The sequence below is a fragment of the Equus quagga genome, chromosome 8 (assembly GCF_021613505.1).
Source record: "Equus quagga isolate Etosha38 chromosome 8, UCLA_HA_Equagga_1.0, whole genome shotgun sequence".
NCBI lineage: Eukaryota > Metazoa > Chordata > Mammalia > Perissodactyla > Equidae > Equus > Equus quagga.
This window is the reverse complement of record NC_060274.1, coordinates 1,984,230-2,008,178: the sequence shown is the minus strand read 5'-3', so window position 1 is coordinate 2,008,178 and position 23,949 is coordinate 1,984,230. Positions and strand designations below refer to the sequence as shown.

General features: G+C 47.7%; 2 protein-coding genes across 2 annotated transcripts; both read right to left on the bottom strand.

Annotated features, from left to right (window-relative positions):
* Positions 1-169: 169 nt before the first annotated feature.
* On the bottom strand, positions 170-11,720 carry DACT2 (dishevelled binding antagonist of beta catenin 2). Its single transcript, XM_046668757.1, has 4 exons — positions 11,475-11,720; positions 4,888-5,020; positions 3,281-3,523; positions 170-2,361 (listed from the first exon to the last, which is right to left on the bottom strand). Exons 1-4 carry the CDS (start codon positions 11,712-11,714, stop codon positions 761-763), a joined length of 2,217 nt encoding a protein of 738 aa, XP_046524713.1. The 5' UTR covers positions 11,715-11,720; the 3' UTR covers positions 170-760.
* A 6,373-nt stretch (positions 11,721-18,093) lies between these two features.
* LOC124243801 (histone-binding protein RBBP4-like) lies at positions 18,094-19,718 on the bottom strand. The gene is given in 2 exon segments (XM_046669808.1): positions 18,094-18,544; positions 18,546-19,718. Coding segments are annotated over 2 exon segments (1,263 nt in total). The 5' UTR covers positions 19,688-19,718; the 3' UTR covers positions 18,094-18,423.
* Between the last annotated feature and the right edge of the window lie 4,231 nt (positions 19,719-23,949).

The following is a 23,949-nucleotide window of genomic DNA, read 5'->3' as shown; positions in this document are numbered from 1 at the left end:
TATATTGGAACCGGAGCTTGGACCGTACTCAGGTGGAATGCATTTTCCCACCTCGGGGGAGAGAGCACCCAGTGCTGGGAAGGGAGGAGGGGATCCTGAACACCTACCGTGTGCCAGCAGGGAGAGGAGAGTAGGGAGGTTGCAAGGGAAAGACTGATTCTCAAAGATCATGGCTCCCTCTGGGTGTTTATTCTCATTGAGGGCTTAAGATTGGAGTTCACACTTCAACCCAATTTCCAGAACACAGTCCTGCAACAGTCTCCAAGAACATTTTCTGGGAGGAATGGCTTCACAGGCCTGGGAATATGCTGCCCACCCCAAGTGGGACCAGGACAGAGGTCAGCAACCCCCAGGATTACAGCACAGATCCCTGGGAAGCAGGGGTGGGAAGTCTCTGTTGTGGGAAGACGCTGACAAGGAAGGAGTAAGCTGGCCGGGGTGGCCTGTACCATCTGACATTTCCCAGTTCTCTATGAAGGTCCCCGTTGGGTGGGGCAATGCACCCCCAGAGTCACAGCCATCTCAGGGGACCTGCTCATCATCTCCCCTGTGGGGACTCCTTCAAACGGTGCCTTTGGAGATAAAACACATTGGCAAGAGGATGCACACCCCTACATCAGCATATTGAGCAGCCAAATACAGAATACAGCCGGATGCCATGCTTGGCCATGGAAAGGCCCGTGTTCCTCAGGAGGCAGCTTCCCCTGGAACACTGGTCCCTTTCCCGGCCGGGATGCTCTCAGCCATTTCCCTGTGGGCTTCACACCATGGTCATGACCTTCAGGGTGGCCGGCTGGAACCTGCGGATCTTTTTCTTCAGGGCCTTGGAGGCCTTGATGCGGCAGAGTTTGGGGACCGGGGGCAGGGGTGGCCTGGCGCCAGCGGGGGCCCTCGGGGACGGCTGTGGGGCCCCCCGAGGCCAGGCCAGGCCGCCCCCGCGGCCCCGGCCTCCCGCCTCGCAGTCACTGGTGCTGGACTCGCCGTCGCCGAAGCGGTTGGCGGTGTGGTCGCTGGCCTCGTCCCCGCTGCTTTCAGCGATGGTGGAGGGCAGCACGGAGGGGCCCTCGGAGGCGTCCGACTCGCTCCCCGAGGGGGCGTCCTGCCGGGGCCGTGGGGGCCTGGGCCGCGGGCCGCCTCCTCTCCTGGCCGCTGGGCTGGGGTCGGGGATGCTGAGCGGGCGGGCCCTGGCTGAGATCTCCACAGAGGACTGCCACCTGCGCTGTTTCCTCCTGGCGTCCCCAGGGGCTGCCACCAGAGGGGCGGCTGCGAAAGGGAACAGGGCCTGGGCCGACGCCTGGTGGCCCTCCTGGCGGGCCACCAGCAGGGGGACGAAGCAGGGCACCGGGTAGAGGCTGGCCTCAGAGCAGGACCGGCCGGGTGCATCCCCGGCCAGGGTGGGCCTCCTCCTGAGAACGCTCCCCCACTCAGGGGGCAGCGGGGGGACCGCGAGGGCGCCCCACGGGGGTGGCTGCCTTCCAGACCTCAGCGCCTTATCGCTGGTGCCTCTTCTGATCTTCGTGGCCTTTGTCTTGGGCAGGCTCGTTCTCAGCCCCGTGGGGGAAGCTCTGCTGGCAACAAAGAGGGGGCGACCACAGTGCCCTGGGGCCAGAGCGGGGCTCTCCCTGCCCGTTCTCCCAGTGGGCGACCTGGCCTTGCCCTTGCAGCCATCAAGGGCTGACTGCTGAGCCCGCCCACACCCCAGCAGAGGGGAGCCAGGGATGTTCTCTCCACGGCTGCTGCCGTTGGAGGGGTTGCATCCCTCTTCGGGAAGGATGCTGGGGTGTGGGGTGTCCACAAGGGGGTGCTGCTCGAGGATGCCCCCACTGGCATTGCCCCTCTGAGCCGTCCCTCCCACTTCTGCTCTTCCTGGGGTGCAGACCAGCTTCTCCAGGTGGTTCTCACTGTCCACTCTCCGGCCACTGAGCTCCTGCTGGGATGGGGACACCTCACACCTTGGGGGTCCCTGCTCCCCCACACTGCCCCTTGGAGGGGTCCCTCGGCCCCGCAGTCGCAGCAGCCTGTCTATATAGGCTCCAGCAGGGCCAGCCTCCAAGACCGGTCCAGTCTGGATGGAGCTCAGACCTGCGCGGCCGGGAAGGGCCTTACTTGGGGGTGAGTGGCCATCACCCTGCGGGGTCTCCTTGGTCAGAGCAAAGAGGGGGCTCTGCAAAGCCACCGCATGCAGGGGGCTGGGGTACGGGTACACCTCCTTGCCACCCTTGGACACCAGGTCACGCTGGTACTTGGGGTCCAGCATGTGGGGTGGGAGGTCCATCCCGTGGCAGAGGAGAGGAGTGGACTTGGGGTCTGCGCTGGCCTTCTGGAGCCCCACCTCAGCCGGTCGGACTCTTTCAAGATCCCCTGGGAATAAGAGAAAGAAAAATATATAAATAAGGGAAGAATCGAAGGCAGGGTTCACTCCACTGTGCGCGCAGCTCCTCCAGCCTGGCTGTCTCAGGAGACAACCTGCCACCTGCCGTGACATTCGGTGCCGAGACATAAAAAGTCTGGAAAGGTCTCCTTTGATGCTGATCTCATCACCAGTTCCAACCAGTCCCCTTTCAGTGACACCTTACGAGATAAATCCTGACTCAAAATGTCTGAGCTTGGTCCCTCATCACAGAAGACGTGGAGGATGCTCAGAGAGACGAGGCATCTGGAATCCGCCATGTGGTCCCAGGACAGACCCTCCCAGAGGCTTTCACAGACACGGCAAGAGGAAGTCATGGGGACGCTCACCAAGGAAAGCCCAAATGCATGACTACCGCAGGTCTCGTGTTAGAAATAAGCTGTGCCCAGAGGTGACCCCTTTCCTCTGGGACAGTCTGAAGAAACAGGCGCCCCCTGGGCTGTGAGAGGAAGCCACTGTGAGCTGACCTCTGTCCATGTCTATTCCCAGCTGTGCCCCCTCTGCTCTCCCATAGATGCCAGTGATGTGGCCCGAGGGTTTTGCAAGAACATTTAAAAACACTTTCCGACATCTGTTTTAAATAATAAGAAAAAATGCTGCTTGTTACAATAGCCCTGCTGTGATGAAGAGAAGTGGGTGTTTGAGTCCCACCTCCATCCCAAAACCAAGAAAAGTCGATAAAATTGGGAGCAGTATCTGTGGGGTTAGTACTCACACCCCACGCACAGGGCTTCTCGGCTCTGTACTCAGCAGGGGCGGCCACCGCCCCCTGCATCCCCTCACTGCCTGGGATGAGCCTGAAGGGCTGTACCCCAGACTGCCCCCCACTGCCTGGGATGGGACCTTCCCCCCATCCTGGCTCTCCTTTACCTGTAGACACTGGCCTGGGCCGGGATGCGCCCTCCTCGGTGGCCTGGGGTCCCCACGTGGGCAGGGGGGTCCCACACACGGTGGTCTCATCAGCCGACCGGGGCCGGCAGTCCCCCACACCGAGTCTGGTTTTGGGGGCAGCGGGCAGCAAAACGCTCAGGGAGGACGACATGCGGTCGCTGCACACGGACGTGCAGGAGGTGGACAGGGAGCAGGAGCCGCCATCGCTGAGCTCGTAAAAGCCTAGACGGGGCAGACAGAGGTGGTCAGTGCATGTCCTGGCAGTGGGTCCCTTTCTTGTCGGAGGGAGCCTCTGCGCCACGTGGAGGCTGTGGGACCTCGTTGAGGCAGGCCTGGGGGAATCCTCCCCATTAGTGCCTACCGTCATCCCATCAACAAGGCTGGGGGAACGCCCTGCATCCCCCACCACACTGCTCATCCCTTTCCTTGGCAAGTGGTTCATGTCACCCTAGAGACTCAGTCAAGGGGTGTCACCCCAGCTGGCCTCTCCCCAGCTCCCAGCCCGAGTCACAGGCATCTTCCTCCCTCCCTCCGTGGGGCCTGCCAAGTTCAGCTGAAGAGCGAGCAGAGGAAGGAGAGCATTTCTGGAGGTCCTTGGGCCGGGCCTGCTACATGTATGACGGAACCCGGACCATGATGCGATTGTGCAAATTTAAAACAAGAGAAGGAAACCTCAGACCACATTGTATGGGGAGAGAGTGGTGTCCTGGGTTTGCCGTCCGACCCCACGTCTGACCAGCACAATCTGGATAAAAAGCCAGGCGCCCAGACCGTGAATGTCAGGATGCTGCCACCGTTATCTCTAAGTGACCTCAGAGTTGGGGACACAAGGGCAGTGGTGGAAGAAACTGTCATCTTCCCTGACAAATTATACTGAGTTTAGACTGAATAAACCTATAGACTTACAAAAAAATACTTTTGTTGTCTCATAAAAGATATTTACAGCTTCCACGTTGATCCAGCATAAATAGAAGCCAGAATCTGTCTCAACTCAGAGAGAGATGACAGACTCATGGGGCCGTTTTTCATCAAAGGCAACATTTTTTGAGGCCAGCCCAGTGGCACAGTAGTTAAGCTCACACACTCCACTTTGGCAGCCCAGGATTTTCAGATTCGGATCCTGGGCACGGACCTAGCACTGCTTGTCAAGCCACGTTGTGGCAGCATCCCACATACAATAGAGGAAGATTGGCACAGATGTTAGGTCATGGCCAATCTTCCTCAAACACACATACAAGAAAGGCAATATTTTTGCAATTAAAAATAAATACACACACACATATATATATATATGTACACATACACACACATTTTCTCTCTGTCCTTTTTTTCTAAGCACATTTAAATAAAAGTATTTCATTTTTAGTATTCTTCAGTAACACGCTTTTTCAGGCTTGCATTTCAGATCAGCCTGAGAAACAGAGGCAGGGAAGGCCAGTCATTACACCAGACTCCGGGAAGTGCTGGTCCTTGAAGGCCAGGGTCCCCAGGATGCGCGACAGAACTGGTTCCCTTGTGCGAATGCTCAGGGGGGCTGAGGAGGGCCAGTGCCCACGGAGGCGGCCCGGCAGGTGACCGGGTGGTACCTGAGCTGGGCCTGCTGTCGCTGTCCGGGGCCTCGCTGGAGGTTCTGCGCACGTCCAGCTGCAGCTCGCTGATCTGCTGGTCCAGCTGGTCCAAGTGGGTTTTCAGGCCGACGTCCTGGCGTCTTAAACGGTTCTAAGAAGGCAAGGAACGAGAAATAACACTGTCGTGAGTACAGAAACCAAACCTCGAGCCTCCATTTGATGTCTCCATTATGCACGCAATTTTTTTTTTTGAGGAAGATAGGCCTGAGCTAACACGTGTGCCCATCGTCCTCTCTTTTATATGTGGGATGCCTCCACAACACGGCTTGATAAGTGGTGCACAGTTCCACGCCCCGGGTCCGAACCTGCGAACCCCAGGCCGCCGAAGTAGAGCGTGCGAACTTAACCACCGCACCACCAGGCCAGCCTCTATGCACCCAATTTAAACTCCCAAAGCCACAGGCTGCAGCCTACCCTGCGACCCCTCCCCACCCACAACGAAGCCACTCCTCGGCTCTGTTGGCAGGAAAGAATGTCTACTGACCCTTCTCTAGCAGGCTTTTTCCCCAATTGCAGACTTTTTTTTATCAGCAATTTTCATTAGATATTGTTTTATAAGGACATAGAATAATACAGTTTACGAGAGTGAAACCAGCATCAAACACAGCACAAAACCCCTCCTTTGGCAGGAACCACAGACAATATTTTCAGCTGTTGTCTTTTTTAGCTCCATGTTGGATTTTCTTTCCCATGCTCAGGCGTAACAGCCCTGCGTTTGGTGGTCGCGTGGCCGTATTCTTTGACACAGCAGCGCCTATCCAGGCCCTGTCCGTGGCACCTGGGAGGGCTGACCTTTGACTTTTCCTTTTTTCTTTTTTTGAGGGAGATTAGCCCTGAGCTAACATCTGCTGCCAATCTTCCTCTTTTTGCTGAGGAAGACTGGCCCTGAGCTCACATCCGTGCCCATCTTCCTCTATTTTATATGTGGGACGCCTCAACGGCGTGGCTTGCCAAGCTGTGCCATGTCCGCACCCGGGATCTGAACCGAACCCAGGCTGGCAAAGCAGAACATGCGAACTTAACTGCTGCACCACCGGGCCAGCCCCTGACCTTTGACTTTTCAAGGGGATAGGAAAGTCCCCAGGAGAGGACAAAGGGGCCCCTACTGCATATTCTTTGACTCCCTATATTACAGGCGGCATTTTGAACTGTTCCAGGTTTGGCAGAGCTGTTGGGGTTGAGGGAGAGGCCCTGCAAGAGAGGAAATGGCAGCTGAGCCTGGAATCAGCCCAGCCTGAAACCTGCCGCAGGATCTTTTTGGTTTAGAAGTTCACGTCTGAGCTGTGCCCTCAGAAGGTCTGTCTTCTCCAGGCCTCAGCTTCCCTAACTCAAAATGGGTTATCAGGAGCATTAACCACACACACACAGGCGCATGTGTGTATATATGTTATATAATACATATATAATACACACATGCGGTTCATGCTCATTGTATACATTCACACAGGTATACATACATACACACGTGTAACGATATATAGTCATGTGCTGCAGAACGATGTCTCAGTTCAAACGGACCTCATAGACGATGCAGGTCCCATAAGATTAGTACCATGCAGCCGAGATGTGTAGTAGGCTGCACCATCTGGGTTTGTGTAAGTGCATCCTACAACGTTCGCACAACCACGAACTCACTTAACGACGTGTTTCTCAGAACATGTCCCGTCATTAAGTGACGCACGACTATGTATGTACAACACCAGCAGCGACTGTTTGATAAATGCTGATTTCCTCCTTTCAGTGATAAAACTTCACCCTGTCTTCAAGGTCCACGGCGTCCATCTCTTGTTTTGATTAACAATTAAGCTTAAGGCAAATAATTAATAAATGCAATTATGTGGTTCATCTTAAGAAAATAATTAACTGTATTCCAAATTTTTTACACAGGAAATGAGGAAGTCCCCATAATTTGGGGCTCAGGGGAATGACTCCAGTAGTTTCAGTCATAGGAAAAATCAGTCCAAGAGAGGAGCAGGTGGCAGTAATTTCCGAGTCTTAGGAGAAATTCCGGAGGGTTCTGATACCCACCAGGTGAGGTTAAGCGGGTGAGGGGCCCAGGCCCCAACAGGTGGCACACGGTGAGTACAGACCATCACGCCCAACTCTACTTTCCCCAGGACCCAATGTGGGGGTCTCAGAACAACCCCCAAGTTTTACAGAAACAGAGACTTGCAGCCATATTATTGTCTATAAATGTAACACAGCAAAAACCAGTCCTGAGTTGAATCAAAACTTGCCACTCCCAGAAGCACACAGACCAGCCTCAACGTCCTGGCTTCCTACCTTGAACATTTTCTACCAAGGGAGGCCCATTCCCCCACGAACAGTGCGACCAAAGGGGCCAGTGGAGCGAGCAGGGATGGGCTTCCGGCCAACGGCCAGCCATGTAAAAGCACTTAGACCCGAACAAAGGGGCCAGTGTGGATTTTTACTGCAAATGACTTTCCTTTTCCTGTCATAAACCAAGACCACGCTCCCGACAGAAAATTAAGCTGTGAGGCCACACTTCACTGTTGAAAAACATGGATCTGACCTCTTCTCTTTCCAATCACGATGCTGTTTCTCTTTCTTCTGGAGGAGGAGAACATCTCTGCATCTCCAGCTGGCTCTGTCTCTCCTGGGCCCCCTTTCCCTGTGTGTTTGTGCTGCGATTAATGGCTCTGTGATCAATGTTTGGCCAGCCAGGCCTCCAGTTGGTGGTTTCTGGTTAATGTGAGAGGCCACAGACGCACAGGCTCCCGGGTCCTCACAGATGATTTACAGCATCCTCAGGACCATTCAGGATTTACACCATCATAGTCCCCGTTAACCCTTCCCCTCAACTGGGATTCTTATGTCACTGCTTTTCATTAACTCCTGGGAGTCTAATCTGCTAACAGTCAAAAGTCCCTTCTGTGCCAGGGATTGAGCATAATCTGCTGCAAAGCCCGTCACAGAGCATCTACAACCATGTATTTCTGCAGAGGAAAAGTGTTACAAAGATGTCGGCGCTGTGTGAACATGACTAGCACTCACATCGATTCCCTCCAGAGTGGTGAGCAAGCTGGGGGGGCCACCTCCTCTCCCTGCTCACTCCGAAGGCAACCGGAGCACTGTTGGGCAGTGTATTGGGTCAGAACCCCTGTACCTGGTTAAGGGGTCCCTGTGTCACAGAGAGCACAGCCGTGGTTCCCCAGGAGGTGGGATTGCCTGGTATAAACACAGATTCCTGGGCTCGATGCTGCATCCGTCAACTGAGACGGGAGCACGCCTGCAAATCTGCATTTTAACAAGCTTCCCAGGGAGCACAAAGGGACCACAAGAAGTCTGAGAACTTTTACCCAGGGAATGTCATTAAAAACACAGTCACGTGTCGCTTAATGATGGGGGTAGGTTCGGAGAAATGTGTCATTAGGTGATTCCGTCATGATGCAAACATCATAGAGTGTTCGTACACAAACCTAGATGGTACAGCCGACTACACATCTAGGCTGTATGGTGCCAATCTAATGGGACCACCATTGTCCATTGGCCCATCGTCAACCGTTGACTGAGATGTCATTATGCGACGCATGACTGTGTATTCAGCTTATCTCATTCTTAGAAATGTTTACTGTATTTGCCATAAGAATGATCCGGTTTCCACTTGTTTTATGTGTTGTTCCCATCTACAGCTCAGCATTCCAGGCTTCTCAAACCTTTATGGCAGATGCAGTGGACAAAAATAAAAAACGCCCCAAAGTTCAGAAGACAGAGATGGCATCTAAAAACACCTCTGTTCTTCCCTTGAAAGCTGAGAATGTGCAAAGAAAACATTTTACGCATGAATTCCGTGCCTATCGCAGGTGCCCTGCGGGTGGGTCAAGGTTACTACCTAACCTGAGAAGAAATCCATCAATCAACCGCAAAGGCCCCGGGTCACAGATTAGCCTCATGGATAACAGACCCGGAGACCGGCAGACGGAGGCCATGCCCGGTCCTGTGGATGCCTCGCCCTCACTCCTGACCTTGAGCGTGTTCCTTCCCCTGTGAGTTCTGCAGGTGAGCATGGTTGGTTCAAGCACAATACCAGCCATCACATTTATGTGATGCCAAGTCAGCCCTCAGCTCCTGCAGCGTTCAACGCTGGGCCTGACGGTGAGGAGGAACTGTTGCACGCTGTCCCTTTTAGGACAAGTCACGACCAGCAAAGTCAACTCCTGGGAAAGTCATCAGGATAAGATTTCACCGCCCGGCCCCCAGAACTTCTTCCACTTCCCGTCTAAGGGGACCTCACTCACTGACGCCGACAGCGCCTCCTGGTGGACATGGAGCGCCTGTCGGGCATCCAAGTTTTTCCACGTCAGTGTTGCTGGGCACGTAACCCGTATAAAAATGGGGGTGGCAGCCACTCCTTGGGGAATGACAAATCTCCCCGGGAGACTTAAACAGGTGAGCACAAGACTGGGCAAAGAGTAAGGGCTGCTTTGGTCAGAGGTCGTGGGGAGTCATTAGCTTAGAAATCTAGAACAGGGGGAGTGTAAATAATGAAATCATTTTCCCTTCTGCCACAGCAATAAAAGTCGCCCACTTATTTATTCAACAAATACTTCCTAAGCACCTACTGGGCGCTCTTTTGTGACTTCAGCCGCAGCCATCGAAAAGATGCTGCGCACATTCCAGGTGTTAATGTGACGAATGCCGCCCTTTTCCTAATGGCAGGTTAAATCCCCAGAAATGCTTGAGCTCATTCTCACTTGGGAAATCCTGCAGGATAAAGCTGTCAGGGGACAGATAAAAGTTCTTCCTGTCTTCACACCCGAACGAATGGTGACCCACGAGCAGGTTAGCAACAGGGTGGGGGTGGGAGGGGGCCCCGGGTTAACCGGCAGTCACTCAAGTATGTGGCTGACTGGAGATGAAAGTCTTAGGATTGTATTCTTCATCACAGACCTAGTATCACCCCTGATTTTTCCCCTCTAAGAAAAATGTGGAAGTGTTAAGGGCAGAGCTGATGTCACAGAAATTCAATTATTCTTCTCTTTTGATCCCATAATCCGTTCCAAGAACAAAGTTTCAAGACGAAGGCTGCATGTTCCTTCTGGTCCCCACATTAAAAAAAAAAAAAAAATTAAACAAAAAAACCTGTTTGATCTTCTCTTCCAGAAGCCTACTTGTAATTAGCGGCTGAGAACTCACAGGTCTGATTCGTGAGTTACCTCAGCCAGGTTAATCGTCAACTCCGCTCCTGCCCCCTCGACTGAACAATTCAGGACAGCATCTCAACAGAGCCTGCCTAGGACACGCATGTCGGGCATCTTTGTCGGCTCATTGTGGGGCCTCTTGGAGCCCAGTGTAACGAAAGGTGTGTCTGGGTGCACACGCACGACCTAAAGAAGCTGCCATGACAAGATAAACCGGGCGGGGAACACAACCCAGGAAGGCTCCAGTCAGTAATCAGCGCCTCCCCTCTGTGACAGCAGCTGAATCACAGAAAGGCTGCAAGGTGTGTGTCTGTCAAGGCGATATCAAGACGGCAGGAGTCCCGGGTGGGGGGGAAGGGGGCGCGTCTCAGGACACTAGACTTCTGATTCTCGAACCCAGCGCAGTTACCAAGTCAGGGTGACCGAGCCAAGCACACAGCAACGCTGCAGCTCCATCCAAGCTACTTTGTAAAGACCGCGACTTTTAAACACGGCAGGTCTGAATTTCTAACTTAAAAGAAATTACACTTAGACTAATAGAGTTAACTCCATTCAACAGAAACCTTTCCATATGGCCTTTTTACTTTTCCTTTAAAAAAGACTGAAATACTGCGAAAAACTCTCTTGAGTCGTTCCCAATGCGTGAAATGAAACCGCACACCCGATGACTACCCTGGGGAGCAACCAGCAGGTGTCTTCAATCGCCTAAAGAGGAACCATCGGCATTTGGAGGAGGCCAAAGAGAGAGGAGACACAATGGGGAAGCCATCCTCAGAGGGTCCCCGGTTCCCTGGCCTCTAAGACCTAGAGGACACACCTCTTTCTACAGGTCAGGTTACATTCTAAAGATGAAGCCAGCCCTCACGAGGTACACGCTTTCCCCCATACTTTGTGACAATGACGACCCCGTTCAACCTGAGCCCAGTTCTCTGAGTACCAGTTCGAGTTGGCTCTGCACGCTGGCACTGTTGTCCCTGATCTTACGCAGCAGAAACAATCTGGTACCAGGATCCCAAGTGGCCGCCACCAGGAGAAACCGATTTAATGCGTTCTTATCAGAACAGCACCGAAACTCAAGCAAACAGGAATGCGTCCTAAAAGTCTGTCTGCGTGGGGAGGAGGCAGCGCCGGGGGCAGCCCCAGCTAAGCGCGCGGCTAAGCGCGGGCGTGCAGGTCCTGGCTTCGTTCAGGCTCCGGAGGGCTCCCCCTGCGCCTCGGGCCTCCACGCCCGTCTCCTTTGGAGCCGAACTGCGTGCAGGAAATCCCAAGGGTGCCCCTCGATCGTCGCCCAGCCCAGGCGCCGCGCTGCCTGCGCCGGGTGGACACTGTCCCCGCGGCCCGGCGCGCCCCGAGCCCCCCACGACCCCCGCGCGCGCTCCTTACCAGCTGCTCCTGCAGTGCCGCCAGCGCCGCCTCCAGCCGCAGCTCGTGGGCGCGGGGGCCGCGGGGGGCGGCGGCGGCCCCGGGTGGGGGCTGCATGGCCAGGGCGCTCCGCACGCGCGCCTGCTGTGCAGCGCGCAGCCCCTGCAGCTCGTGCAGCCCCGCGAGCGCCGCGCGCAGCCTGGCGCCCACCCGGCGGCGGTCCCAGCCAGCGGGCCCCGGCGGGCCGCCTGGCGTCCACATCCCGCGCCCCCGCCGCCCCGGCCTCCCCGAGCCTCCCGGAGCCGCCCGAGCGGCGCCCCGGCCGTGCGCGCGGCCTCCTGCGCAGCCTCTCCCCGCCCCCGGCCCCGCAGGTCGCCAAGGTAGGGTGGGACCTATCGGTGGCCGCGGAGGGCGGTGTTTGCACACGCCCCGAGGTCACAGCGGCCGCCCCCGGGCCCGCCCCGTCGGCTGAGCCCCGCGCCCTGGGGACCCCGGGACTCGCGCGCTCCGGGGAACGCGGAATGCGTGCTGTGACCTCGGAGGGGACCGAAGGGGAAGGAGGGCGCCGGTCAGGGAGAGGGGAAAAGGGATGAAAGTGGAAGAAACCCGGTGAAAGGTTAAAAAATTTTTTTTTAAAGATAAATTCTTGGGACAGTATCACGTGGAAAGGACTTTGTTACTATTATAAACTCATTATAACTTTGAAAAATATACGATTCGCTTTTCCTAATGTAGATCTGTAGTTTGGAAACAGCTTGTCTTTTTTTTTTTTTTAATTAAGATTTTATTTTTTCCTTTTTCTCCCCAAAGCCCCCCAGTACATAGTTGTATATTTCTCGTTGTGGGTTCTTCTAGTTGTGGTGTGTGGGACGCTGCCTCAGCGTGGTTTGATGAGCAGTGCCGTGTCCGCGCCCAGGATTCGAACCAACGAAACACTGGGACGCCTGCAGCGGAGCGCGCGAACTTAACCAGTCTGCCACGGGGCCAGCCCCCAGCTTGTCTTTATTATTATTATTATTAAATAATTGCTTATTAAGATGTAATTAACATACCATACAACTCACCTATTTAAAGTGTACAAGTCAGTGGTCCTTAGTATCTTCACAAAGTTGTGCAGCTGTCACCACAAGCAATCTTAGAACATTTCACCACCCCAGAAAGAAACCCTGTACCCATTAGCAGTCACCCGTCATTCGTCCCCTGCACCCTAATTGTTAAAATGCCTGTTCTGGCATTTTATATAAATAGAATCTTGCAATAGGTGTTTTTTTTTTTTGTGACTGGCTTCTTTCACTGAGCATATTTTCAAGGTTCATCCGTGTTATACCATGTATCAGGGCTTTATTCCTTTTTATTGGTAAATACTATTCCGTTGTATGAATGGGACACTTGTATTTATCCGTTCATTGGTTGATGGACATTTGGGTTGTTTCCACTTTTGGCTATTGTGAATAATGCTGCTATGGACATTCCTGTACTAGCTTTTGTGTGGAAATGTGTTTTCATTTCTCTCGGGTATATACCTAAGGGTGGAGTTGCTGGGTCATAGGTAACTACTGTGTTTAATCTTTTGAAGAACTGCCAGACTGTTTTCCAAAGTGGCTGCACGACTTTACATTCCTGCCAGGACTGCGTGAAGGTTCCAGTTTCTCCACATCCATGCCAACGTTTGCGTCTTTGGTTATACCATCCCTAGGTGTGAAGTGGTACCTCATTGTGATTTTGATTTGCATTTCCCTCATGGCTGATGATGTTGAGCATCTTTTCACGTGCTTACTGGCTCTTTGTGCATCTTCTTTTGAGAAACATCTTTTCAGATTCTTTGCCCATTTTTATAACTGAGTTGTCCTTTCATTTTTGAGATGTAAGTATTCTTTGTGTATTCTAGGTGCAATTCCCTTATCAGATATATGATTTGCAAATATTTTCTCTATTCTGTGGGGGTATTCTTTCACTTTCTTGACAGTGTACTTTGCAGCAAAAAAGTTTTTAATTTAGATTAAGTCCAATTTTTCTGTTTTTTCTTTTGTTTCTTTTGGTGTCATATCTAAGAAATCATTGCCTCATCCAAGGTCAAAGATTAGATCTGTGCTTTTTCAAAAAAGATTTTTATAGTTTTAGTGCTTATATTTAAGGCTTTGATCCATTTTGAGTTAATTTTGTGTATGATGAGAGGTAGGGGTCCAACTTCATCCTTTTGCATGTGAATTTTCAGTTGTCTCACCACCGTTTGTTGGAAAGACGATTCTTTCCCCATGAAATTGTCTTGGGACCCTTGTTGAAAAACCAATGGATCCGGAAAGTTCTAGTTCAGTTGTGTATTTGTCTACCCTTATGCCAGTTCCGCGTTGTTTTGAATACTGTAGCTTTGCAGTTACTTCTGAACTTAGGAAGTCTGAGTCCTCCAACTTTATTCTCTTTCAAGATTGTCTTGGCTGTTCTGGGTCTCTTGCATTTCCATCTGGATTTTAGGATCGGCTTGTCAATTTCCGCAAGGAAGTCAGCTAGGATTTTGCTGGAGATTGCATGGAATCTGTAGATCGATTGGCGAAGCGTTGGTGCCTTCAGCTTAGGTCTTCTGAACCGTAAACGTGGGATATTTTTCCATTTATTTAAATCTCCTTTAATTTCTCTCATCAGTGTTCTGTAGTTTTCAGTGTACAAGTCTTGCACTTCTTTTGTTAAATTTTTAAAAAATTATTTCCAAATATTTTGTTCTTTTGGATGCTACTGTAAATGGAAATGTTTTCTAATTTCATTTTCAGGATGTTCTTTGCTAGTGTGCAGAAATAAGCTATTGATTTTTGTGTACCAATCCCAGCAAACTTGCCGAATTGGTTTATTGGTTCTAATGGAGTTTTAGTGGGTTCCTTTGCATCTTTTTTATTTACAAGATCGTGTCATCTGGAAATAGGGCTAGTTCCACTTCTTCCTTTCATATTTGCATACTTTTTGTTTCTTTTTCTTGCCTTATTGCTCTGCCTAGAACTTTCGGTACAATGCTGAGTAGAAGCGAGAACAGGCCTCCTCTTCTTGTTCCTGATCTTGGGGGGAAAGCCCTCATTCTTTGACTGTTGAGCCTGATGTGACCTTCAGGGTTTTCTTAGATGCCTTTTATCAGAATGAGGAAATTTCAGGCTATCTTTTATTTTGTATTTATTTATTTTTTTTTATTGCAGTAACCTTGGATTATAACGTTATATAGCTTTCAGATGTACATCATAATATATTTTGAATTCTGTGTAGATTACATCAGGTTCACCACCCAAACACTAATTATGGTCCATCACCACACATGTGTGCCTAATCGTCCCTTTTGCCCTCCCCCCCCCTTTTCCTATGGTAACCGCCAATCCAGTCTCTGTTGCTCTGTGTTTGTTTGTCGTTGTTTTTATCTTCTGCTTATGAGTGAGATCATATGGTATTTGACTTTCTCCCTCTGACTCATTTCACTTAGTATAGTACTCTCAAGTTCCATCCATGTTGTCACAAATGGCCGGATTTCATCATTTCTTATGGCTGAGTAGTATTCCGTGAGATATATATATATACACCACATCTTCTTTATCCATTCGTCCCTTGATGGGCACCTAGGTTGCTTCCGAGTCTTGGCTATTGTGAATAATGCTGCAGTGAACATAGGGGTGCATGTATCTTTATGCATTTGTGTTTTCAGGTTCTTTGGATAAATACCCAGCAGTGGGATAGCTGGATCATATGGTAGATCTATTCTTAATTTTCTGAGGAATCTCCATGCTGTTTCCCATAGTGGCTGCACCAGTTTGCACTCCCACCAGCAGTGTACGAGGGTTCCCTTCTCTCCACATCCTCTCCAACACTTGTTGTTTCCTGTCTTGTTAATTATAGCCATTCTGACTGGAGTGAGGTGATACCTCATTGTAGTTTTGATTTGCATTTCCCTGATAGCTAATGATGTTGAGCATCTTTTTCTATGCCAGTTGGCCATTCGTATATCTTCTTTGGAGAAATCTCTGTTCAGATCTGTTGCCCATTTTTTAATTGGGTTGTTGTGTTTTTTTGTTGTTGAGCTGTATGAGTTTTTTGTATATTTTGGATATTAACCCCTTATCTGATATATGGTTTGCAAATATCTTCTCCCAATTGTTAGGTTGTCTTTTTGTTTTGTTGATGGTTTCCTTTGCTGTGCAGAAGTTTTTAGTTTGATGTAGTCCCATTTGTTCATTTTTTCTTTTGTTTCCCTTGCCCGGTCAGACATGGTGCTTGAAAATATGCTGAAAGACTGATGTCAAAGAGCGTACTGCCTATGTTTTCTTCTAGAAGTTTCATGGTTTCGGGTCTTACATGCAAGTCTTCAATCTATTTTGAGTTGATTTTTGTGCATGGTGTAAGATAATGGTCTACTTTCATTGTTTTGCATGTGGCTGTCCAGTTTTCCCAACACCATTTATTGAAGAGACTCTCTTTTCTCCATTGAAAAAAATATTGACTCCCTTGTCGAATATTAGCTGTCCATAAATGTGTGGGTTTATTTCCGGGCTCTCGCAGGCTATCTTAGATCCTTTTGTTTTCTCCTTGGTTCTCTACGTTTATCTCATCTAGTATTGGAGAAAGAGCATTAGGCTGCGACTTAAGAGGGCTCAGTTCCAAGCCCCTTAGCCTTCCGTTTTCTCTTCTATATAATGAGTGTATTGAAGAAGATCCTTGGTGCTACTTTTCTTTGTAAAAAAAATTCATGATTCTTCCTTTACATTTTCTTCCAAAGAGGGAACTAGAGAGAAGGAGAGACTGAATAACCCTGTGTCAGTCATCCGTCTTCTCCCAGCTACGGAGTCTCTTAAGGATGCCTTTTCGAGAACAAAAGTTCTTCATTTTTATGTAATCTTATTTATCATTGATCCTTTTTGTGCCACTTTAAAGAAACTTTGTTCATCCAAGCTCTTGAAGTTATTATTTAATGCTGCTTCTAGAAAATGTATCATTTACCTATCTTATTTAGATCCACAATCCACCTAGAATGGCTTTTTGTGGACTGTGTGAGGTCAGGGGTTCACCATTTACTTTTTCTGAAACACATAATCCAGTGCAATAGTTATTGAAAAAAATCAGTCCTTTTTGAACTGTTCTGCAGCACCATCCTTGTCATAAATAAAGTGTCCATGTGTGTATTTGGATCTGTTCTGAGCTCCCTCGTCTGTGGGATCAGTGTCTCTGTCTATCGCAGCACTTGTCGTGATTACTGTCGCTTGATCTGAAGTGTTGATGCTCAGTAGAGCACATTCTCTCTCCTTGTCCTTTAAGGGTGTCTTGAGTATCCTTGGCACTTTACAATATTATGTGAATTTTAGAATCATCAAGCTGATCTCTACAAAAAGCCTATTGGTGTTTTGATGGGGATTGCATTGACTCTAAAGGTGTATTTGGGGAGAAATGATGTCTTTATAATATTGAATCTTATAATCTGTATAACTAGAATACCCCTTTATTTATAAAGGCTTTCTTTAACGTCTCTAAATATCATTTTGTAACTTTCCATGTAGAGATCTTACAAATCTTTCATTCGGTTTATCCCTGCTTTCTTCATTTTCTTTTCTGATGCCATTGTCAATGATGCCTTTTAAAAATTCATTTTATTTTTATTGGTATTATATGGAAATAGCAAGAAGGTATCTTACAACATTGCTAAACTCACTTATTCACTTGAATAATTTATCTAAAGATTCTTTTGAATTTTTTCCATACACATTCATATTGTCTGTGACTAATGGCAATTTACTGTTTTTCTTTCCCATCCTTACAAATTTTAATTGTTTTTCTTGCTTTATTGCAGTGGCTAGGACCTTCAGTACAATGTCAAGAAAAGTGGTGCTACGAAGCATCCATGTATCATTTCCAAGGGCAGTGGGAAGATTTTCTACATTTCACCACTAAGAACATTGGCTATATGCGTTTTGTGTATATTTTTTATCAGATTAAGGAAATTGTCTTCTGTTCCTAGAATAGATGTTGACTTTTATCAAATATATTTTCCACAGCTATTGAAGTGGTTATATTATTTCTCGTTTTTTTTTAATGTAGAAAAGCAATTTATTCCATTATAAGCACTTACACAGTTAGTCATGAAGAGTAACAGGCCTGCTGGTGAAACAGGTCACCCAAAATAGAGATGGTATCAAACTAGTGGTCAAGGACTAACTCCTAAAAAAAAAAAAAAAAGCAACTCTTATCCAGGATTAATTTAATTTTAAAAACAAACACAAGCTATTGATTCACTCTTCTCAACTTAACTTGACAGTCTACCTGTGCTACAACTGTCAGGTAAAAACATCTTTACAACTTGGTGGTCCCAAGTTTTTTTTAAAAAAAACCATTTCACAGAAAGGAAAGAAATAATACGAAAACAGCTCAAGAAATACACTAACAAGCAAAAATATATGGGGAAAGAGGAACATGTAGTTTTGACTTAATTGGAGAAACTGAGAGGTCTACATAGGAAAATGTGCATCCTGGAAAGTCAGGTGTGAAGATTTTAGAGTAGGAATTTGTATGACTTGAATCTCCCCTATTTCCTGAATAAAAACAACACCTTGCAGTATTTATACTTCATGGCTCAGACATCTACCTCACTTGGCGATATTCCTTACTCTAGCCTTTACTTAAATGAGTCTGAAAAACTTGGGGATATAGCATTAAGAAGAAAAATAACCACACACAATGTTCCCCTTTCTGGGACTACTTTAAACGTTTGTTACTAGAAAATTCCTGAAGAAAATTTAAATATAAGTCTGTGGCTTTGCTGAATCAAGTCCCCCAGTTAATATTTAGAAAACACCCTCTGTTTGGGCTAATAGCATTGTTGAGGGTACCTATCAGAGAGGGATAGCCAAACAAAGTCTCTGTCTCAAAACCAGTGTTATATCAATCTCAGGGTTGAGAGGAAAAAAAGGGGAGTCTAAAATCACAAGAAGTGCAGACATATCTAGGACCCTTGTCATTCTGGATCCACGCCTCCTTCAGGGTCTTCATCATTATAAATATTCTCTGCCATTTGCCACACCTGCATGATATTGTCTTCTGATACAGAACAAATCACCCAAGGTTCGTTGGGATTGGGAGAAATCAGATATCTTGGCAGTGTGACCACCATGAATAAACAACAACTCTGGTGGCCCATCTTCTGCATCTTCTGGGGACTGTTCCTCTCCAATTTTACTTAAATCCCAGACATTCAGCCTGCGATCAGTACCCCTGGAAGCCAAAATTGTCTCATTGTGAGGTGACCGCCGAACCTGGAATATTTCATCCTTATGTGATTCAAAGGAATGCAACTTAAATTTCAGATTTCTCAGATCCCACAAGGCAACAGTCCTGTCAGCTGATCCTGTGGCAAGAATGAACTGACTATAAGGATTGAAAGAAAGGCAGTTCACTTCAGCTGTGTGAGCATCAACTGAGTGGCTTGGTTTGGAAGTATTGTTTGAATGAGTATCCCAGATCATAAGTTTCTGATCATCAGCAACTGACCCAAACAGAGACTCATGGAGCAGATGCCAGGAAACATCTTCTACTACTGCTGTATGCCCTGTAAAGATGGTCTTCGCATCCACAACTTTTCCTTCCTTTGGAACGGCACTGATGTCCCATAGGCAGATGGTGTGGTCATCTGAAGCACTAAGTAAGTGCCCACTGAGGTTTGGGTTCCAAGAAAGCCCATAGCCTTCCTTCTGATGTCCTCGGAGACGCAAGTCTGGATTGCACTCTCCAGAAGGGTCTGGTTTAGAAGGATGTTTCGTATAGTCAAAAACAAGAACGTCACTGGACGGAGTCTTTGTTGCAATGATGCAAGGGTTCTGGGGCATATAACGTGCCCTGTTTACTTCTCCTTCATGGTTGATCTTGATTTGTATTTCAATTTTTCCACTAACAGAGCCAAAACCTCCAAATTCTCCTTTCTCACTGTCGTAGTGTGAAGCATCAAACTGAGCATCATCGTTAGGGAGCTGCACACTGGCTATCAAAAGGTGGTTTTGTTCATCCGACGTGTGTGTCCCCAAGACAAGTCGATGAATGCTGAAATCTTTCCCTTCTGGCCTGGTCACATCTGGAAGCCACTGCGCAGTCAGGCTGGGCCACTCCAGGGCATGGGTCATCACCAAATCGTAAAGAAAAGGGGTGTTCTTTTTCCACATTTTGTACTCTTCGTTGATCACACGTTCTTCCACTGCGTCATCAAAGGCTGCTTCCTTGTCGGCCATGGCGGGCAGGCGAGACGGGGCGATCCCGGGGTCGAGCGTTGCGGGAGGGGCGGGGAGGCTGCGGGCCTATTTCTCCTTTTTTCTATTAATATCATGAATTATGTCAATTGATTTGCAAATGTAAAGCCAACCGTGCATTTCTGGATAAGCCAAACTGGTCATGACTATGTTTCCCATTTACATATGGCTGGATTTTGTTTGATAATGTTTTGTTTTGGAGTTCTGTATCCATTTTCATGAGTGAGATGAGCTTGTCATTCTCATTTCTCATAAATTCTTTTTCAGGTTTTCAGAATCAGTTCTGTCAAGTGAGTGAAAATGCCCTCCTTTGATATTCTGCGTCAGGGTTTATTTAAGATTCAGATCGTTTCATTCCTAAATGTTTGGTAGAACATTAATGAAGCCATCTGTGCCTGGGTTTTCTTTGTGTAAAGATTTTAAATTATGAATTTAAGTTCTTAAATAGTTGTATAATTATTCAAACTTTCTGTTTCTTCTTGTGTCGTTTTGTTGCAGACGTATTGTTCCACGGTTTTTTTCATTTTGTCCATATTTTCAGTTGTGTTGGCCTAAGTGTGTTATAACATTGTCTACAAATGTTTATCGGATCTGTAGTGATATGTGCCCTCACGTCCCCAACCCCCACCCTGGCATTTTTTCTGTCCTTGGTTATTCGTGCTTTCTCTCCTTTTTTCCCCCTCAAGTGGCCTCGGCAATGGTTTAACAATTTTATCACTCCTTTCAAAGAACCAACTTCGACTTTGGTGGCCTCTCTATTTTTTTCTGATTCATTAATCTATGCTCTTTTCTTTAGTATTTCCTTCAGTTGATTTCCTTTGGGCATAATTTACTAGATTACTTTTCCTAATTTCTTAAAATGAATTCTTGGCTCATTGGCATCTCTTTCTTCCAGTTAGCATGGCTCAGACCTCATTTGTGGTGTCAGGAACTTCTAACTGGGCAAGGAGTGGGTCCCCCCACATTATAGATTGTGTTCATTGACTTTAAGGACAAATTGTGGGGTCACCTGCCTGCTTGAGATGTGTCTGCATCCAGAGCTTTCTGCAGAGAGGATGGAACCAACTCTCGTGTGGAATGGCTTTAGAGGAAAAGTCATGAATGCAGTCTCAAATTGAGTTCTGGAATGGAGACATGAAAGGAATTCTAGCAATCATGCAGTCCTTTCTTCTTCCATTGTCTCCTGTCCTTTGGGTCAGGTGAAAAACAGTCCCAGGAAGTTAGATTTGATCGACTTGTTTAAGGTAATCCACTCCCCATTTCTCATTATTAAACCATGACAGTAGAGAAATATGCTCAACTTTTTGCTCTTTCTCTTTCTCTCTCCTCTCTCTCTCTCACACACACACACACAATAAATGTGGTATCCTCTATCACAAGTGTGTCTGAGAATGGATTTGAGTCCAGGAAACATTTCTGGCCCCAGCAGGAAAGGGCTAACTTGGGTCTTCACACTGGATCTGTGCTAAGGCCCCAGGCTCGCTTCCAGACCATTGGTCATTTTCTTGGCTCTCCCACCCTCCATTCCATCCCTTGTGTCATTGGTGCTATCATTTATTTTCCACGAACTTGGAATCCTTGTTATTTTTTAGGAGATTTATCTTTCTCCGTCTACACCCACTGAGAACACCATTTCCTGGGCCCCTGGAGAGCTAGTCAGAACCTGGGTGTGGACATCGGTAATCAGGACTCCTTGGCCAATGCTTGTGATTCCCAATTGACAAATTTGCTGACCCCGGTTATCTCTCACCAGCTAATTACCAGCTCCGGGGTTTAATTACATAAGGAGGCAGACTGGCTAAGGGAGAAAGAGAACTTTTTAGCTTTACCACTTTTATATCCATTCTTTTCTAATTAGATTAGCATAACTGTAGTATTTACATACCGTTCTGTAAAGATATATATCCATCAAATTTAAAAATTTCAGTAGATCTTTCCTATTCTCTGGGTCCTTTTTATATTATCCCATCTTTGTTTTATGGGTGCTAAAGGTTCTTGAATCTCTTGATGAGTACGAATTATCTGTTTTGTTTTATATTTTTCAAATTATCTCTGTGTTGTGTGGTGTCGGCTTTTCTGTTTATTTATCTTTGACTCTTTTGTGTTGTAGACTTTCCTCAGGTGACCACAGATTCTTGGATGTGGTTTGCCTGTGAGGTAATAGGAAGATTTACGTGGTTTTGAGACAGGCATTTTAATTCACTTATGTTTGGTTGTAGGTATAAACTATACTTTTTTCCGTCGCTCTCATTTTCACCTGGTCCCAGTAGGAAGGCGTGCGCTCTGTCAGTTTTGTATCAGAAGTCCACTAGGAATGTTTACATTTAAAAAAAGTCTTTGCGACATTCTCAAGCTTTCAAAAAAGTTACATGCACAGGACAAAGAGCTTGGCCTCCCTTTTTCCAGAACCATTGAGAGTACAATAATGACCTGCTGCCCTGTCTCCCAGGATACCTGATTGTGTGTTTCCTACACCCAAGGGCGTTATCTTAAATATCCAGAATACAGTAATTAAAATCAGGAAATTGATGTTGATTCATAATAACCGTCTAATTTTCAGATTCAAGTCGGTTTTCACCGATTATCCCACTGATGTCCATCCGATCAGAAGATTCCTGTCCGGACTACTGCGTTTACCTGTCCTGTCCTGCTGTCTCCGTCAGCCTGGAGCAGGGGCTCAACCTGTCCTTCGCTTAGGACTTTTGAAGATTATAGACCAGTTATTTTGTAGGATGCTCCTTGGTTTTGTTTTGCTGAGGTTTCCTCCTGGTTCAGGTTATACATCTGAGGCAGGAATATCACAGAAGTGATGCGATGCTCTTGTCCCATGTCCTGCTGAGGGGCATGCAGCTTTAACTTGCTCGTTCCTGACACTGCCCACCTTGACTACTTCATCTGTATCTGTAGCTCTGTCTCTCATCTGTCTGTCTGCCCATCCATCCATCTATCTGCCATCACTCATCCATCCATCTATCTAATATTTGTCTCTCTATCTCTCTATCCATCCATCCTTCCATCCACCCATCTGCAATCTATCTATCCATCAATCCAATATCTATCTATCTGTCTGTCTAATCTATATCTATCCATCTGTTCATCTACCATCTATCTAACCATCATCTATCTATCTATGTGTATCTATCATCTACTTACCTATCTATCTGTATTTGATTGATTGTTCAGGAAGGGCAGGGAAGAGAAGTGGGGGAAGAAAAGAAAGAAACAAGACTTCAAATGGTGCTTTTGGTTTTTTCTCTCCACATTAGTCAAGAGAAGTGATCCCAGAAGTCCCCAGAGCTGGCATGGGGCTGTGTGTGGACAGAACACTGGGAGATCTTTGTTAGGCAGCACAGTGCTCCTTTCTCTGAAGGTAGACAGACACACCTCACTTGTTGGTGTGGAGGAACTTTCTCTGTGTGGCCATTTCCACTACACTTTTACCTCTGCTGTTATGAGATTTAGGGGTGAGATAAGGACTTTCTGACACCGATGGGGACTGAGGGCTCTTCACATCCACCCAAATGTGCTGAGGAGCCTCAGGGAGGGGAGGGTCCAGCGTTCACGGTGCTGTTGGTCCCAGGTTCACACGTTATCCTCCTCTCCAGGCCCAGGGCTGGACCCAGAGGTGCCAGACTCCAGCCTACAGCTCCTCCCTTGAGCTTCCCTGAGGTCTCACATGTCAGATGTTCAGCTTCTTCCTTCCTATCACCTTTAAACTCCCCAGACGTGACAACGAATCCAGGTAGGCGGCATGGGCCTCCTCATGTCTTTTCCTTTATGATTATTGGAGGATCTGAAAGTATGTGCCGTTCGATTATTATATGCCCATATACTTATTAAAGACTATAATTTGGAACACTAAACGCCAATGGATGAAATATTTATAAGATGCCAAGAAAAAACAAGCTGAATTAAAAATTGTTTCTATATTATGATTGTAAGTATATAAAAAGCACACATGCATATCACCAGGGGCCCCGTGGAAGCATGAGAAAATTATAACATTAATTTGTAAGTTTGCTGTGGTTGGGGGTAACTTTCTCCACTGGGTTGATTTACTTTCTTCTTGATCAGTTTCTTTGGTACAATTAGCCAATATTCACACACACCCTTGGTACAATTAGAAAACTTTTTTTCCAGTCAGATTGGCAGAGATCAAAAAGAAGAAGAATACACATTGTTGGCAGGAGATTGTGGGGCGATGTGCTCTCTTGCACACCACGGGTGGGTGTGTAAATTGGTAG